This window comes from Pipistrellus hanaki (assembly GCF_964339955.1).
Source record: "Pipistrellus hanaki genome assembly, chromosome: 1".
Taxonomy (NCBI): domain Eukaryota; kingdom Metazoa; phylum Chordata; class Mammalia; order Chiroptera; family Vespertilionidae; genus Pipistrellus; species Pipistrellus hanaki.
The window spans coordinates 48,045,261-48,065,080 of record NC_140503.1 but is presented as its reverse complement, the minus strand read 5'-3'; the positions used below and the strand labels follow the sequence as shown (position 1 = coordinate 48,065,080).

Sequence of the window (19,820 nt, the reverse complement as noted above, 5' to 3'; positions counted from 1 at the left end):
ATCGATGAGAGAGAGTCATCGACCAGCTGCCTCTTGCACACCCCCTACTGGGGATATGCCCGCAACCAAGGTACATGCCCTTGACCGGAATCGAACATGGGACCTTTCAGTCCCCAAGCCATGCTCTATCCATTAAGCCAAACCGGTCTCGGCTGGTGTATTTGTTTTCTAAAAGATTACAAATAAAGACAAAGGCAATTACCAGCTAGCTCAGATATTGTTCCTCTCCAGGAAGAGGAATGAACTTAATTACCAAGGTGCTACAAAAAGAAATATTCAATGAATTGGAGCTTATTCCTTTAAGACTGGTGACACACATCTAGAAAACAAAACAAAACAAAACAAAACAAAACAGAAATGACCAAGGAGTGAAAGAGCAGTTATCATTCCTCTTTTCAAATGCTATTATTTTTCCCCTGGGACCTTTCTTACTATTAGGTATACTAAGAATGCATTCATTTACTCATTTAACAGATAGAGGGATCCAAGATGAACTCTTTCGAAGCTTAGGGAATTGAGTTGTATCGACACTATTCAGAGCAGACAATCACAAACCCGTACAGATCAGGCTGAGGGGAAGGAGGTGTTATTTCTGCACAGGGAATCCAGGAAGTCCTCTCAGCAGAAACCTGTTCATACTAAGTCTTAATTCTTTTACACGACACATTCTTACGTGCCCAAATACATCAAGTGTTATTGTAACGAAAAAACATTTTCATGTGTTCATTCAGCAACCAACTAGTTTGAACTGGGTGTCTACAACATGCCAGGCGCTGTTCTAGAAGCTGGGGATACAGCAGTGAACAAAATACACACACTGGACAGTAGTCCCTGCCCTCACAGAGGAAAAAAATCATAAAGGGAAAACAATGAAAAAAATACTAAACCTCACACATACTCAAAATTGTTTCTCTTAATCAATGATTTTCCACTGTTCAGACATTTTGCAGTTGAAGATGTGAAGCTATGCGATGTCCTCCCTCAAAGAGAGAAATTTATAAATTTATGTGTTAGGATCCAGGTATCTAATAGAGCAATGCGGTAACTCTGGTCAGAAGACCTCATTCCCCAAGTCCGGTTCTTCCTGACCTTGGGTAAGTCATATCTGTAAGCTGCAGTTAATGGATGATGGGGTAAATAAAATAGGACCTACTCATAGGGCTGTTATTAGAATTCGATGTTATAAAATGCTTAGCACCATGTCTGGCATAGTGGATGCAATTTCCTTAATTTACATACTTCAAGATGCATGTTTTATCACATGTTAACACCTCTGAGATGCAGCTTTGGTACTATTATTGAACACAAATAAGCCAACTGTTGGATATAAATCATACAATATTTAAAAGTTAATATTTATACACAAAGGCAAGAATGCAGAATGACTCGGTTGCAATTTTGCTTTCTTTTTCACTGACCAGAAAGATCTCTGATTTGAAAGGGTTGAACTTGAAACAATAGTACAGAAGACGGGGTAGTTTTAAAAGCACATCCAGATGGAACCAGCGGGGGCAGTCCATGGCACTAAGAGAAAATGAGAAAGAGACAGCGAATCGGAACTGAAAATCGCCAGGGTCACAGAAGAAGGGGCATGAGCAAATGTAATTCCAAGTGCCAACGCCAGATTGGATTAATGGCCTGCTTCTTTTTAGACAAAAATTTAGAACAGATAAATTTATTATTAAAATTATTACGCAAGTAAGAAATGTCTCTAATGCTGTAAACTAAATGTTAATAACAACACTGATTAAACACATACATGTTTACATGGTACTAATATAAGCTCCTAATCACAACTCTGTTACTACTTTAATCCTACTTTTTACTATGAAGAAACTGAGGCATAGAGAAACTTTAAAACTTGCTCAAAGTCACAAGCTAGTGAGTAGCAAAGCTATGCTCCAAACCCAGGCAAGCCTGGTTCTAGAGCTTGCACTCTTTTTTTTTTTTTTTTTTTTTTTTTTAATACATTTTAAAAAATTGATTTCAGAGAGGAAGAGAAAGATAGAAACATCAGTGGGAATCTGATGAGAATCATTGATCGCCTTCCCTCTGCACGTCCCCCACATGGGATTGAGCCCGAAACCTGGGCATGTGCCCTGATAGGGAATCGAACCGCAACCTCCTGGTTCACAGGTCAACACTCAACCATCAAGCCACGATAGCTGGGGTAGAGTTCACATTCCTTTTTGAAAAAAATATATTTTATTGATTTTTTACAGAGAGGAAGGGAGAGAGATAGAGAGTTTGAAACATCAATGAGAGAGAAACATTGATCAGTTGCCTCCTGCACACCCCCCCTCCCCCTCCACTGGGGATGTGCCCGCAACCAAGGTACGTGCCCTTGACTGGAATCAAACCTGGGACCTTTCAGTCCCCAGGCTGACGCTCTATCCACTGAGCCAAACCGGTTTGGGCTAGAGTTCACATTCTTAATCAACAAGCTATATATTAGCTTGCTAATCCTAAACCTTAATAGGATTAGCTAGTATTGTCTCTATTATTGTTGCTGATACTATTATTGGTAGAGTTGCCAGATTTAGGAAATAAAATAAAAAATACCCAGGCAAATTTGAAGTTCAGATAAACAATAAATAATTTATGCATATATATCCCAATATATATGCTCCAAGCAATATTTGGGACATACTTCTACTAAAACGGTACTTGTTGTTTATCTGAAATTCAAGCTTAATCAGGCATCCTGTATTTTACTGGTAACCCTAAGTTGGCAGCACAAGGATCTCCTGCAGGACTGAGGGGTGTTTCAATTAGATTCTGTGATTCTTTGAGTACTAAAAACTTTATCTCTCTTCGTTGATATTTAAAAAAATATTTTTATTGATTTCAGAGAGGAAGGGAGAGGGAGAGAGAGATAGAAACATCAATAATGAGAGAGAATCATTGATTGGCTACCTCCTGCATGTCCCACACTGGGGATCAAGCCCATAACCCAGGCATGTGCCCTGACTGGGAATTGAACCATGAGCTCCTGGCTCATAGGTTGATACTCAACCACTGAGCCATGTTGGCTGAGCCGTTGATTTTTTTTCTTTTCTGTATCTTTACCACATGGTAGGGACCAAATCAAAACTTAATAAATGAGACTTGGCCTTCATTCTGTTTCTCATAATATAGTAATTCTTACAGTAAACCCAGTTTTCAAGAAATAGAGCCCTGCCATGACCATCCTTGTTTCAGAAGAAGGGGATGTCGAGCTACATTTATCTCCAGGTGAAAACGAACTTGGGCAGGTATGACATTTCCATGGAGAAGGGTGCTCCTTCCCTTAGTGTGAAGGGAATGCTGTGACTGCTGCCTGTCCTGGACAAACTGGTCACCGCATGCGAAGAAGAAAGAGTGACCCAAGGAAGCCCTGCTCAGCAATCCCTCCCCGCCCACCCAGCCCTTGGTTATCAAGTACATGAGTTGGGTTGCATAAGAGCTCCTATAGGAGCCAACATTTTTTACTGTGAATGATCTGCTATGTAAGAGATATATTGAAGAGTCTTGACTCAGTCGGCTATATAAATTCTGATTAAGGCCTGGGAAGGAGACACTCAGAGAAAAAAACTTTTAGATAACTCTAGGCCAAGCCTGAATTAATGACTGAGGTTGAAAGAGGGAAAATTGTAGCCGTTCTCTAAATTTCCCATAAATAATGGGGCTGCCATATTATTTAGGAGGAGTCCAGAAAAATAAAGTTTAGTTTGAAAGGGAAGAATTGAGACAAGAGAATTTAACTTAGATTTAAAGGAAACACACCTATTTTAGTTATTTTAGGTGCGAGTTTGGTCTCCTTGTTTATCTCACTGCTCATCTTTTTTTCCACCTGGCTGGGTCCGCAGACACCTCAGGGCTTCCCTACTGAGTTGGGTCCCTTCTCTAGACCTTAAATATTGCCTCCCACTCCCTACTACATAATTCAGGTGTGCCTTTGGAAAAAGCTGTTTCTATCATTGTCTCTACCACACAATCTTTGGCAATGAAGGTGTGGCCCAAGGTTAATTGTGAAAATGTATGGAACTACAAAACAAAAACAAAACCAAAAAACAAAAACAAACAAACAAACAAACAAAAACAAAAAACCCCTCATCAAACAAACAAACAAACAAACACTCAGAAATATATAACATAAATGCCATCTTATTTAATAGATTTTGCAAGATGAAAGGACCCAACAGATCTTGGTTCTCAAATGCTTATTGGGGATCTTTGAGTGTACAGTGATCTGCAGCAAGAATGACAGAGAGAAACAATGCCCTGGATTTTTCATAAAGCTCAACTGATTCAATGTAAGACTGTCCTTTATTCTTAGATTATCTCCTTTCTATTTTGGGAGTGTTAAAATATTTTTTCTTTTATGAAATGTGATGGTAGTGAAGCTTCTGTAAGTTTGTTTTTAAGGGTCTTATTAGACAAAGATAAAGTTTAACTTAAGAAAAAATGTCAATAACCAATGAATTCCCCCAAACTACCCACACCAACCTAACGGGTTTTCCTGTTTTTATCCCGAAGATGGAGGAGCGGGGAGATGAGGACGACTTGCCTGAAGACTTATGTGGAGAAGGTCAAGCTGGAACTGGAGCCCCTGGCTCTAGCCGCCAGACCAAGCTCCCTCACTGCAGCATGGTGCCCCCACCCACAACGTGCCTGACTGCCAAGGACCAAACTTCATTCAGAACAACTGCTCTGCCTTCAGCTCCGGTTGGTCTGGCACAAACATCTCAACCCCTAATTCAAGGGCTGAAGTTGCCAAACACACTTGAGTGTGGTCTTTGAGTGAAAACGAGTTTGGAGGAGGCTGGACCAAATGGGCAGAGGGAGCTTTCGCACAGAACCGCTGCCGTCAGCCAAGTGGCTACAGATGATGCCAGGCACAAGAGCAAGGACTGCAATGTTTTCCTCATAGATTTTTGAGGGGAATTGTAAGGAGTGTGGCAATATTCGGGAAAAATGGATGGTTAATCAAACCTTCTTTGTCTTAGGATAAATAGCTGAAAAATGTGTGTGTGTGTGTGTGTGTGTGTGTGTGTGTGTGTATTGGTAAACCATGTTAGCATTTTCTAAGTAGATATTTTTCTGATGTAGAAAAAGAAATGAGCATTCAGGCTGAATGCATTAATAACTGATGGCTCCAAATGCTGACCTTTAAAACAAGACAATGTGCTGGCATTAAATGTAGAAGAGGTCAAATGAGCAATTTTATAATTTCATGTGAAATCGAATCTCTTCTTGCCTTTACTATGCTTAGGAGAGAGAGAGGGGAAAACACTTTTCCTTAAAATGATGCTACTCTAAAAAAACAAATAATGCTACTCTATCATAATAATATTCCCTTAGCACTGAACTGATAAAGAAGGCTTTTATCACTTATCAGAGGAAAAGATTTGCAGCTCCGCCCTTGGCATTATTTTCATAAACATCCAACAGAGCCATCCAGCTTTCTCAAAGCCAAGAGCTGCCCTGTGCTATTGATAAAAGCACATTGATGCTGAGTTTCTCATTTATCGAGTGGGCAGATTTCTAAGACACGAAGTCATTAGTGGTCAACTAACTCATTTCCTTGGTAAAGTACACGATTAGTCAGTCATTGATTCAAAGGCATTAATTCAGAGGCAAGTAATCAGCCCCCTCTGTGTGAGTCACTTCAAAATTCTGCTGTCTGAATATAAAAAGCAAGTCTTTAATAAGTCAACAAATTTTTAATGAACACGTAATATGGCACTCCATGCCAAGAACTGTGCAGGAAACTAAAACACACAATGCAAAAGGATCCCATTTTTGTTAGAAATTAACAAGAAAGCACACAAATACGCATGCTTATATGCAGATAAGTTGAAAAATATAAAGCAAGAGGATAGAGAGGCACTAACCCTATATGGTGGGATTCTGGGTGATTTTAGTGTTCTCCTTTCTGCCAGACTCCATTTTACAAGTCATGTTAAATAAAAATGTGTTACTTTAAAGGGCTTTTTTTTCAAACTTTGTTTTTTAAAAGAAGACATACAAGACACAGTCCTTGTCCTCAACGAATCTTTGGTATGTTAGGATAAATGATCTGGTGGGGGGAAATGAGTATGGCCTGCTGATAATCACTGGCACCACCTTTTTCTTCTCTTATCCAACTGATCAAAACCCATGTGTCTATGTCAATAATGTAAGAAGGTGAGCCTGTATTCTAAGAACATTCCAATAAGTAATTTGTTCAACTACATTCTGTAGGAGTTAGCCTTTTATGGGCTTGTCAATACACCAATCCTCCATTTAAATAATTTTTCAGGATAACAAGCTTTTGAATTTCCAATAAGCATCTTTACAATCAAATTTTTGGAATATAACTCAGAAATATGGAGGAGCTTACACACTTGCCTTAGCATATGATAATACTAATGAACGCTTATTGTGTACTTACTGCATTCATCATTTTATTTAACTCTGCAACAGCTCGTGCGGGAGATTTTATTGTCATTTCCACTTTACAGGTGAGGAAATCAAGGCACACAGATGACAAAAGGTCCTCCAGTCACCAGGCCCACCTGGCAGCCTCCAGTCAGGCAGCCCAGAGTTCAAAGTCAGGCAGCACCGATCTGCTTTCTGCACCCAACGTTTTATAGCCTACCCCCTGCCAGTTTCCATGGGCCATGGATCTCGCACATAAAAGTGATTTAAGCCGAAACTGGTTTGGCTCAATGGATAGAGCGTCGGCTTGGGGACTGAAGGGTCCTGGGTTTGATTCCGGTCAAGGGCGTGTACCTTGGTTGCGGGCAGATCCCCGGTGGGATGTGTGCAAGAGGCAGCTGATCGATGACTCTCTCATCAATGTTTCTAACTCTCTATCTCTCTCCCTTCCTCTCTATACAAAATCAATAAAATAGATATTAAAAAAGTGATTTAAATATTTTGATGATGATAAGCCCAGAAAAAATGAGCATATTTCATTTTTTTAAAGCAAATAAAATGAAATCTTACAGCTGAATACAAAACTGCTCCCATTCAATTCAATTAAAGGCATGTCTGCACAGGTGTCTAGGAGTCAGCAAAGACTGTTCTGTGAAGGGCCACAAAAGTAATTAACTTAGGCTCTGGGGTCAGATGGTCTGTTGCAACCACTCAGCTCTGCCATGGTAGCATGAAAGCAGCCACAGACAAGAATAAAAGAACTGAGCCCGCCTGGGTTCCAATAAAACGTTTGTTCTAAAATGCGCAGTGCGCAGGATCCTGTCTGTAGGCGGCAGCCGCCAGCCTGATCAATACAGCTGACAAATCCAAATATAGCTGTTAATACTCAAAAGCAAGTGTTTAGGGATTTAACTACTCAGATTTGGTTAAAAAACAAACAAACAAAAAACCAAAAAACCCCCCAAAAACTCCTATGGTAAATAAGAAACAGCACACAGCATTGGGAAGAACCAAGTGCCTCAGAATAATGTATCGCTCGATACATACCTGGTACGCTGAACCCTCCTAATGACGAGACAGGCAGTCCTGCACAAGTGTTGCTGACAGGGACGGGTGCTTCTCACCAACAGGCAAATGAGCAGTGTAATAAGAGGAAGCTACCGGTGTGAAAACTACGCCCCCCGTGCTTTGGGGGTGTATTCCGAGGGTCGCAGAGACTCCACCTGTAATGGTCCTCCACAACGCCGTCCCTTCTAAGTCGCCAACAGCAAAGATAAACTTGTCGGCGCTTCTACCAGATTCTACACCAATCTTCACATGTCTGTGACCAACTCTGCAGTAAGCCCACTAAGAGAACTATACCTAGTTGCATCAAACAAAACTCCTGAATCCTGTAAGAACTTAAGTATCATAGTTCAGTTCTCTGTTTATAATGTAGTCAACATGCATGTGAACCAAATTTCCATTCTGAATTTTTTAAAGTCCCATAAAAAATGGCATCTGGCAGCCCGGCTGGTGTAGCTCAGTGATTGAGCAATGACCTATGAACCAGGAGGTCAGGGTTCAATTCCCGGTCAGAGAACAAGCCCAGGTTTTGGGCTCAATCCCCAGCAGGGGGGGTGGGGGGGGTAGGGGAAGGAGGAGGCAACCGATCAACGGTTCTTTCTGCTTATTGATGTTTCTATCTCCCCCTCTCCCTTCCTCTCTGAAATCAATTTTAGAAATATTTTTAAAACAGGCATCTGGCAAGCTAAAATTGAAACGTAAAGGACAACTCAGGAATGCCAAGCATTTCAATAGCTTAGCCTCACTTCTCAGGTTTCCCTTAGTAAACATAAGAATGCAGAAAAACTGACCAAGTTGCACATTTTTTTGCAGGGGGCAATCTTTTTTAAACTTTTTAAGCTGAGACTTAACTGCTTTGCAATTTGCTATTGACAGAATTCTCTGCAGGTCAGGACTTTCTCTGAGCCACAAGGGGTGAGAGACACCATGTGCATGGCTAGAGGACGTCATACAGTGCCATGGATTCACATAGATGGATACTGGCTGCATCTTGATTATGGGAAATGCCAGGAAAACAATCCAGCTTCATCTTTGCCCTTCCCACAGCCTGAGCCAAGGGACTAAAAAGTAACAACCACATTCTGAAAGGGTGAAGATGACATGAGCACAGGCCTTCAGATGAATCTTCTTCTTCTTTTGTTGTTAATCTTCAACCCAAGGATGTTTTTCCCATTGATTTTGTAAAGAGAGTGGAAGGGAGGGAGGGAGAGACACATTAATGTGAGAGAGAGAGACATCCACTGGTTGCCTCCCACAGGCACCCTAACTCAGGGCTGGGGATTGAACCTTGGGGAGTTCACCAAGAAACCTAGGCATGTGCTCTTGACCAGGAATTAAATCCTCCACCCTTCAGTGTGTGGGCCCACACTCTAACCACTGAGCAACACTGGCCAGGACCAGATGGATCTTCTCACACCAGGACTGAAGCCATGTTTTACTGTGGACACCTCAGTTAGAAATGTCCAAAGGAACCAATGAAGGATACAAAAATGTAGTCGTCCATGTATCTCTTCTTCAGATTCTCCACGATGGCGTTCTCTGTGATCTTGGAGAGAAGGACCATGTCGTCCACGCCGCTGTGCTTGACGTTGTGGCTCTGCCAGTGGTACCGGAAGGCACCTTTGCTTCCCTGCAGATGGAAAACACACAACTGTTAGGATAGTTTGTTTTCTCCTGGAGTTAAAAAAGCCTTCTGCTCCTTTCCCAAATATTCCTCCTAACAACTGCAACAGAACAGAGGGAACAAAGATTCTGCTATCGATAGACCTGGATTCAAGTTTCAGCTTCGCACGGACAGACTAAGCGAAGAGGGAGAAGTTACCTCAGCTCACTGCACCACTTCTGCGTCTCTTTCCTCATTTGAAAAGTGGGAGAAATGAGACCCACTTTATAGAATTGTTGTAAGGATTAAATAAAATGACATACGTGAAGCGCCGAGCAGGGTCTAGATAGAGTATAGCACAATAAATGATCGACGGCCTCCCACAATTCCTTCAACTGTATTATCTCATAATATTTATCAATGAAAATGAACAGTGAAATAGGAACTTCCGAGACTTGTTCTGCAATTTCTATGACCGAACTCAGAAGTGGGAAGAATGTGTCACACACTGGCTAGGTCACAGTATCATCGTTTTCCCTCTGTAAACTTACCACTGTCAATGGAACACTGGCTTTCTACATTCAAACATAAGCTAGGTTTTGATGAGCGGTCACTGCTATATTAATGAGGAAAGGGACCGGAGCTGAAACACAATCCAGAACTTGCTGTGGGCAGAAGGACCTCATCGGGCCCCGTGGCCTCGTTGGACAGAGAAAGCCGTGGCCCTTATCTGCTTATCGGAGTTACAGCTCAGCACCAGGAGTGGCTTCTGAACACCTGTGGCCGGCAGGGGTTCCTGTAACTTGGCATTTGTGCTCCCATCCCCCCTCAGGCTCAGGCCCTGGGTGAGGGGGATGGGAGCACTGTGGTGGCTGCACTTGGGGAGTTCACCATCCACTGAAGGGCACCTAGATATGGATGGATATGTTCATGATCAGCAACAGTCAGTCTGCAAACACGGGTAAAATGGGTGTTCCAGCAGCGGGAGACTCCTTGTCCTGGGAGAGGCAGAAATAACTTCTTGGAGAAGGTGCCATTGGATGTGGATCTAAAATACTTTTAATTTCCCAGCGGAGTAGTGGAGGAAGGGTACACACACACACACACACACACACACACACACACACACTAATACATAAGAAATAACGGCAGGTAACACAGACTGGAGATTGGAGAATTCCCCCTTCCCTTCAAACCCTACATGCATCCTGCTGGACAAGACTCAGGCAAACTCTGCTCTTTCTCGGGAGTTCTCTTTGTGGGGAGTTTGGACAAAGGCGAGAAGGATTCTGAGTAAGGATTTCTAGAAAGGACGCCAGACCAGATGACCAAAGAAGCGCGAGCGAGGAAAGGTAACAGGAGGCTCCCGAGAGAATGGGGAGGTAAGGAAGGAAACAAGACGGACGCCATTCCACACTTCCCTTTTAAAAATGATTTGTGTTCTCTTCAGGAGACATGGGCCCTGGGGTAGAAGCAAATTTTAGGAGGCTCTGGGGAAAGCCGCTTTAAAAACGCAGCTTGTGCCCTGGCTCGGGCTGCAGGCTGGGGTCCCGCCAGGCTGCCACCCATGCTGCCTTGCACAGGGAAACGATTTATACGATATATTTGGCTTTCTCCGAACCTCATGTAGCATCAGTTCCTCACAATTACCTCGACCTCACCGCGCCCCCTTCCTCTTGTGGCAAAGCAGCGGGAGAAAAAGCACTGGCCGCAGCGTGACTCACCGGCCCGCCGCCCGTCCGCCCGTCCACAGTGCCTCCCACCCGATGGACGTTCCTGGTGGTGCCCTCTCCACAAGTACTCTGCATGGAAAACTGTAACTACCAATAGGTGTGTTTGTGTATTTGCTTTTTTAAAAAAAAATATATTTTATTGATTTTCCACAGAGAGGAAGGGAGAGGGATAGAGTTAGAAACATCGATGAAAGAGAAACATCGACCAAGGTATGTGCCCTTGACTGGAATCGAACCCGGGACCTTCCAGTCCGCAGGCCAACACTCTATCCACTGAGCCAAACCAGTTTCGGCTGTATTTGCTTTTAACCCCAATAAATATTCACCTACTTCAAAGAGTTCCTTTCTCTTTGGGTAACGTAAGTACAGTTGATCGAAACAGAAGAGCTATTTATAAGCTGTTATTCAACTTCGAGAATGTGAATTACGTTTACAACCTTGACCCCTTCCCTTCCTCACACTCCTGATGGGAGGGTGGGGCAGAACTGGCTGCCCTGCGTGTGTGTGTGTGTGTGTGTGTGTGTGTGTGTGTGTGTGTGGGAGGGGGGGGGGGCGCGGAGGAAGGGCAGTGACAGGGGCCTCCCATCGGTGAGGAGGGTCACCTTCCTCAGGTGGCAAAGGCCGGGTTACCAGGCTGTCACCTCAGCAAGTGCAGCTTCCTGCTCCGCTGTGGGCTGCTATGGCTGGGAAACTCCTTTGAGTTTTGGTCACTTTTTCAACAAGGGGGGCGGGGGGACCCGGCAGGTGCTGCACTTCCCAGCAGTCCGGGCTGAGCGAGGCGTGGCTGCCCGCAGGAAGGAGGGGAGCTGGCGTGACCAGGAAAGTAATAAATCTTGAAAATTACGGTGACACTGATGAAAAGTTACTCTTCCCCGCATTCCCCCACAACAATGATTACAAAGGACAAAGGAGATATTTCCCATTAGATGACGCTTGAGTGCAGACAGACTTTCTCGGGCCCACACGTAATGATTAATGATTCTGTTTATTAAAAAGCAACGGGCTCACACACAGGTTCTAGAAACTGGGGTGCACCCCCATCCACACAACGGCCTGGCCTGTTCCTCACGTCTAGGAGATGGCACCGAGACGCAGGAGGCCCGCACACGGGGGAGGAGCCCGGCCAACGGAGTCCCCGCCTGCTGTAGGGTGGGGACCGGCAGAGCAAAGGTGAGTCTGCACAGAGGCCAGGGCTGTTCCCTCTGAAAAGCTACCTTCACTGCCCCGGGCACAGGCCTGGGCCCGCTCTCACGGCCTCAGCCAGCGCTCTCCCTCCCAGGCCCAGCCAGGAGGAGGAGGAGACCAGGCCCTGGGGAACCACCGCGGCCTTCACAGGCCCAGAGAGGGAGGCTGTGCAAACACAGCAGGCCCGGTGCTGGGCAGGGCCTGGGACGGTGATCACACATCTGACCCTCTTCAGGAGGAGCTGACAGTAAAGTATTTCTAGACAGCAGCATGGAAATAGGCACCGAAACCTCAGTCCCACAGACGGATACGCATGCAGTTGCCTAAATACAAAGGAGATGAACACCCTCTCTGCTCCAGCAATTGCATTTTAAGGAATTTACCTCCAGATACATCAAGCTCTCAGGACGAGGCTGTTCCCGCAGCGGAGTGTGCAATGGGAGGATGGGGGGGTGGGGGGGGCGCAGCTCCCGGACTGATTAGATCACGGTGCCCTCCCCAAGAGGAGCTCTGCGCAGTCCCCGGAAGGAACCCGCTGCGCTGACAGGGGAATATCTTCGGGACACGCCAACTCATGAAAACAGCAGTCAACATGTGGGTTAAGTACAGAATGACCACCTTTGTCTAAAACTTTTCGAAGACACTTTATCACTGTTTCCTTGAAAGATGCACAAGGTTCCGTTGGGGAAATGGGGTTTTGGGAGAAGGTGACTCTTACTCTACGTTTTAAACTTTTCTGCCCAGTTTACATTAAAAAACCCATATGCATGTCTTAGTAAAATTTTGAAATAAATGAAAACATTGAAAATGATGCCAATACAACAACCAAGCATTTCCTGGGGGTGGTGGCTGTGAGGGTTCCAGGTCTGAAAGGTGGGCTGGGCGATGTCTGCAGGGGAAGATGGCATGTCTGGGGTGATCATAGGGAAGGTTACGTTATCAGCATCTCACCTTGGGAAGCAGAGGAGCCCTATTCCCGCTGTGGAGAGTGGGCCACGGTCACCCCGCCTGCCACAGAGCCGAGCTTGTTTATTTTTGACCCCAGTGAGTCATAACAGAAAAGGCACACAACGACCTGTTAGACTTCAACCTTTTAATTGACAGTCTGGGAATTCTACCTTTTGTGGTTCTGCTATTTGACTGGAACCAAACCCTTGCTTCCATTGCAAATGATGGAGGAGGGATTATCAACCGTGAATATTTGTCTCCTATGGGCCAGGCTCAGCAAACTAGCATCGGGCTGGCAATGTATTTCAGCTTTATGGAATGAGAGCCATTCCCCACTATTATGGTGATGTAAAGGTGTGTGTTAGAAGTGTGTGTGTGTGTGTGTGAGAGAGAGAAAGAGAGAGAGGAAGTACAGTAAACAAAGTGTGAGGAAGGAGTGTTTCTGGAAGAGTGGGGGCTAGTCAGTAGCCAACCCAACACCCCTTCTCCCCTCCATCCTTGGGGTAATTGGAACTGACACCAAACCCAGAAATATGTGCCGATGCTTGACCTGGTCTAATCTAATTCACACAGCACCTGCAAGACACTGTTACTATTTTACAAAAGGGTGAGGCTGAGGCCTGGGACTATAAGGTACCAAGTTGCCTCTGCTTGGAGGGGCTGGGGATGGGAGGTACTGTGTGGGGTGGTGCAGAGTGGGTGTGAGTGTGTGGGAGACCCAATGAATGCAGAAGGTGAGCTCATTTGTTTCATTCATGGAAGTATATGTGACCCAAACAAAAGTTCCATATTTATCTGACATTTCCACACATGTGCCTCAGTTAATCCCTGCAACAAAGGGACAGAGCTGAGATGCGTCATTGAGATTTCTGGCTTCCTTTTCTTTCCTCTTTCTGCTCCACCACATCTAACTTCCAAGGCCACTCCTCCAGGGGAGAGCTGGTTTTATATGATGACAAGACCAGAGGGCAGAGTGTGGAGGGTACATGGCAGGCTGGCAACACTGTTTTGACGCATTGAGTGGGGAAAAGGGAAAACGTTTGTAAAAAAATAACAAGAGTTAAGGTGCCCCATTTTGTTTTAATTGCATAGATCAGTGTTTCCCAAACTTTTTATTTTTTTATTTAAAAAAAATATATATTATTGATTTTTTACAGAGAGGGATAGAGAGTTAGAAACATTGATCAGCTGCCTCTTGCACACTCCCCACAGGGGATGTGCCTGTAACCAAGGCACATGCCCCTGACCGGAATCGAACCTGGGACCTTCAGTCTGCAGGCCGACGTCCTATCCACTGAGCCACATCGATCAGGGTGTTTCCTAAACTTTTGACATATGTGTACCCCTTCTATAATTTTCGTAACGCTGAGTACCCCTCGTACTCATGAGAACGTAGAATTAGGTGCAGCTAAGCACGGTGCAGTGCATATCCCCACCAAACTCTGGTGCAACGCGTACCCCCACCAAACTCTTCCCATACCCCTGGGGGTACCCGTACCACACTTTGGGAAACACTGGGGCCCATAGATGATGCTATTTATGTAAAAAGAGGTCTCTGTATGGAGATATGGTTTGTTTATATTTAAGTGTACTTTCTACATGTTTTTTTTTTTCTTTCTACTGAGCATATGTTTACAAAAGGTGCACACACATATATAGCTGCTTTCATGGGAAAAAATAGATCAAATAAGATAAGGGATGTGAAAGTACTCAATAAAGTGGGATGAAATATATGACACTGTTTGTCCGGTTGTTTGCTGTTCCATGTCAGCTCAGGCCTCCCATTCTCCTTGCTTATCCCAGCTTCCAGCGTCACCAAACTCTTCTTTAAATAACAATGGACCCCAAGCAGGGAATGTGGCTCCCTGAAGGAACATTTTCTATACCAATGAAAAGATATTCTAAATGAACAGTTAACATTCCATCACTACTGAGATGCATAGTTTTCTTACTCTAACATTCTGAAATTAGAATGTGTCTTATCAGCAACTAGAGGCCCGGTACACAAATTCACGCACAGGTGGAATCCCTTGGCCTAGTGGGAGATCAGGGCTGATGGGGGCAGGCCAGCGGGGGCACGGGAGGTTGGCTGGCTGTGGGGGGAGGGGCTGAGGGAGGTTGGCCGGCCAGGGGGAGGGGCCATCGGGGCCAGCTGGCTGTAGGAGGTTGGCCTGTGAGGGGGGGAGGAGGAGGGTTGGCTGTGGGAGTGCACTGACCACCAGGAGGCAGCTCCTGTGTTGAGTGTCTGCCCCCTGATGGTCAGTGCACGTTATAGTTACCAGCCGGTCATCCGGTTATCCAGTTGTCCGGTTGCTTAGACTTTTTTATATATACAGATGCTTAAGTGGCAGTGGTTTTTTTTGGTGGTGGTTTTTTTTTAATTGAAAAAATAAAATAATGACATCTCTCTTACCTCCTAGCACCTTAGACTTAATTATGGCACACAACACTTACAAGGGGGAGGCACTGTTCTATGCACTTCACAAATATTAAGTCAATGTTTAACATCATCGAAGACATAAACTATTAGAAAGATTTTGATTGCTCTGGGAGCATCGCACCATGCATTCGTGCCACTTCAGAAACTGGTGGTTTTGACTGGTGAGGTAATGACAGCTCCTGGAGGCTTTGCTGTGAAGACTTCTGTAGCTGGTGCCCTCACCCCACCCCACCCCATCCCAAAGGAAGAGGGGGGGTGTCCTGGGTAATAGCTGCCCATCGCCAGACCACAAGCTCGCAGAGGGAGTTCCTCTTCGATTTGTAAAGGCACATTCAGACTTTATCTCTTTCAACCCACCAGTTCCTTCAGTGCCGAGGCCACCTGGAGCAGGAAGGTGGGCTACCCCCGCCGCCGGTGTGAGAGTCCCGTCCCAGGAATGGTGAATTCTCACCTTTGTTTACACTATGCTCCATGCTTCCTAAACCTTCGTCATTTAACTACTTTTAAAACTTCTTTAGTTTATCTATATCAACTACTTTTATAACTAATTTTTGATAACCTTATCCATAGGACAAATCCCACCAGTCCTATGCTTAAAATTTTTCTATAAACTGTCCTTTTTAATTTGGCTAAATCCTAAAACAATCATCCCTATAAAACCCCTAGTTTGGCATTAGTTTTATTTCTTTGAGATGTCTTAAAATAACAAGGAAGATACACGATTTAAAATACACACCGTGGGGCTGTACATCCTGCTCTTACCACCCACCTGGGTGCCCAGTCACTCTCTATTCGGCCTGTTCCCACCGACTTCAAGTCCAGCGGCACTTTAAACGGCCACTGTTGTATTTCCCAAACCGATGTTTCCCTGCTGTGGACAAGCTCACCTGGCGACACCAGAGCCCTATTAGACAGTCGGTGGGAGCCTCGGGCAGAAACTACTCTGTATCATGTTCCGCGTCCCCTGCACGTTCCATCGGGGTCCCAAGACCCATCCTGTCCTCTCTCCTCCACACGTGGAGACATGTTAATGGCCCCCAAGGTGAGGGCCTGCCTCTCGGCTGAGGGAGAACTTCTCTCCTGAGCACCTGTGATTTATTCTTTCTTTCTCTCGGGAAGCACTTGCTGAAGTATTATCAGCGCATTGTGTCCTTCTCTCCCTTAGTCTCCAGGAAACATAGAATCCTAACTCTCTCCCCTGTGGGTGAATGTTCTCTTCTCACACAATGGCTACTTCGTGTCACAAACCAGCACTGTTCTAACATTTTATTTATTTATTTTTTATAGGGAGGAAGGGAGAAGAATAGAGAGTTGGAAACACCCATGAGAGAGAAATAGACCAGCTGCCTCTTGCACACCCCCTACTGGGGATGTGCCCGCAACCAAGGTACATGCCCTTGACCGGGATCGAATCTGGGACCCTTCAGTCCCCAGGCCAATGCTCTATCCACTGAGCCAAACCAGTTAGTGCTGTTCTAACATTTTTTACAAGGTCATTTATTAAATCCTCACAGCCTTACCGGGCAGGAGACTGAAGCACAGGCTGCGCAGCTCTCGAATCTCTGGCCTTACCCACTATGCTCACTGCCTCTCGTAGTAAGGCAAGTGCCATGGAAAACCAGCAATAATTCTAAAGTTCACAGGAACTGCCTTATTGCGTGTTGACTGTGCACCATGTATCAGCTTCATTCATCTACACACACCAGGAAGCAGGCACCCTCATTGCTGGTTTGGAGGATACCCGTGCAAAGCGGGCAGCTGGACGCTCACAGAGCAAGCAGCCTGACTCCACACGGCACTGCACATGACAGAGAAAACTCAGGGCCATGGCATCGGCCACGGGAGCAGGTCTGTTTCCTGCTGTGCCCGGCATGCAGGGCAGTGCCAGTCTGGTGAGTGAATTCCAGGTCGCTTGGGCTCATCTCAGAACGAGGGGTGTATCTTCCTGTGGCAGCGACAGTGGGAAACTGGGGGTCCTCGGACCAGAGCCTGCCCCAAGGAAGATAGAAGTTTCAAAAGCTTTCCTGTGGCCCAGGAAATGCAAGGGAAGAAATGTTGACCCTGAAGACAGCTCTTCTTTTAATGGTCTACTGCGGTCCAGGCTAGGGTAACAAGCTAATCGTGACCCCAGGGCGAGGATATTTCAAGCTACAGAATAAAAGGAATCCAATGGTTGGAATCCCTTCATGTTGAAAAATGTGCATCCTACATTGGCCTCTATTTATGGTGCAATCAAACCATGAAGAGCTACTCCGACATCAGTCTGACCTCCAGCTGCTGCTGGACCCTCGGGACCTCCCTGTCATCACGTCTGTTTCCAAGTAGGAAGGTTGGCGAAGGCAATTCCATTTGCTAATCCAGCAGTTGATCAGAATCCATAGACTTGGGATCAAGCACAAGCCCTGCCTCTGTAACCTGGGGCAAGGTCAGTTTCATGGAATTTTATTCTTTACAATTAAGGCAATCTATTCAGTAAACACCTAAATGTGGTTCAGGTTTTATAATAGACTCATAAACCAAGGAAACAAAGCCCTATTAGACTATGTGTCCTAATTTTTGTTTCGAAAATTGCAGTCCCCGAAGCAATGACAGCTGTTCCGTAAATTGCTTTAATTGAATTAATAAGTCAAAGTAATGAGGCAGGCTGACTAGTTCCAGAAATGAAACAACCAATGAATGCCTTGTGTATGTATTATTGACTTAAATGGGGATAAACACAGAGAGGTCTCTGAACAATTCCTTGCGACATAAAATGAACTACTTGCCCCTCTGTACCATGGAAGAAAGAAATCCTAATTCTAATGTTGTTCTGAGGAAAAAGAAAAACCTGCAAAGATTTATCAGCAGAATTGATAGCAACCCCACGGGCAGGGAGGAAGGCTCTGTGGGTGCATTTTAGGGGAGACCACCAGAACAGCCACTAATCCACTCTGTGGATCATGGACCAGGGTCACCTAGGATCCTGCAAGCTCAGGAAAGCCTCAGGTGTGAAGATAAAACCCATCCTCTCACTCCCTTTCACAATCTGGCGGTTTCTTCTCATAACCCACACATTGGGCCTCAGGAATGGAATAAAAACAGGGCTGAACTGAAGGAATTCAGAGGGGGTGGGGAATCGTGTGTGCACTTGATGATTCAATGCAAAGGCCCAGGACAGACAGGAATGCTGGCTGTGGACTCTGATATCAGCTAATCTCTCAGAAGCCACACCCCGACTACAGGAGGCCAGCACTGGGCCTGCGTGTCAAGGGCATGGATGCCTTTGCAGCCAGGAGGGACGTGGATGGGAGAATCTACCTTGTTTGTATGTGTCTTTGCTACAGAAATTCCAAGAGGTTCTTATCACCTACCTGCTGTGACCCCACACCCAGTGAGCAAAGGATAGGGATGCGTTTGCAATGAAACCAATTTGGGGCATCAGTAGGGCTTTTGTGTGAGCTTATGCTAAAGGCTCAATTGCAAGTGTATACAGATCTTTAAAAATACAGAAGTTGGAGAGGAAGGTAAAGAGAGGTTATGCAGAGGGAGAGAGAGAACCCTCTTTCTCTCTGAGGGGAAGGGATTCTAATCGAATAAAGGTCTTAGTATTCCTACAACTAAAAAAAAGACCTTTAAGAAAGTTAAAGATTTCAAGGATTTTTAGTAAAAGTGGCCTTGCAAGGATTCCAATCTCTAACCCTCAGTTTCTTTTTCTGCAAAATGGGGATAATAACAGTACCTGGGGCTTCTGAGGGTATCACATCAGATAATCATGGGGAGTTCCTATTACATTCCTGGCCCATTGTGAGTGCTAAGTAAAGCTGTTGTTCATCACGAGAAGTGAACTGGGAACACTGCTGGCTGGGACTGGTGCCCTGATGAGATACCTGAGATTTCAAGAAAGAATCGGAGAGCCATCATCTCACCTGGCCAATAAGAAGGTAATAGCAGAGACAGGAGTCAATAAAGAAATATGGGACTTTTAAAGCTTCATGATGCTCCACTGATGTATGTTCGCACAATTTGTGAGACGTTTGAGCACAGGATTCTCTGAGATGAGGGATCCACTACAGCGGAATAGAAGAAAGACCAGTGCTGCAGAAAAGGCAGGTAGGAAGTTAAGAGACTGACTGAAAAAGAAGTCAGAAATGAAGAGGTACAGTAAGGACCACCTTGAGTAACAGGCTGATGCCTTTTAGACAAAAAAAAAGTGATGGTGTTTGAACAAACTACAAAGGAAGGGAGGAAGGGGCAAGAATACTTCTATATTTATGTTCTGAGTCGTAAAATTTTATAGCTGGAAGGAGCCTTCCTATTGACTGGTCAGGTCAGAACTCTTCCTTTATGGGTGTGGAACCGGAGGCCCAGAGAGGTGGCCCACGTCCATGGTGCCAGCTACGTGACAGAAGAACCGGGACTGGAACCCGGGTCTTCCAGCTCTGGGCCCAGCACTGTGTGGCTCCCA

At 45.1% G+C, this 19,820-nt stretch overlaps 1 protein-coding gene across 1 annotated transcript in view; it reads right to left on the bottom strand.

Annotated features, from left to right (window-relative positions):
- Nucleotides 1–19,820, bottom strand: part of MYO1E (myosin IE) — a 177,578-nt gene that overhangs the window by 93,097 nt on the left and 64,661 nt on the right. The window contains exon 2 of the mRNA XM_084871309.1: nucleotides 8,954–9,097. Coding sequence (XP_084727435.1) covers nucleotides 8,954–9,097 — 144 coding nt within the window. The remainder of the gene's footprint in view (nucleotides 1–8,953; nucleotides 9,098–19,820) is intronic.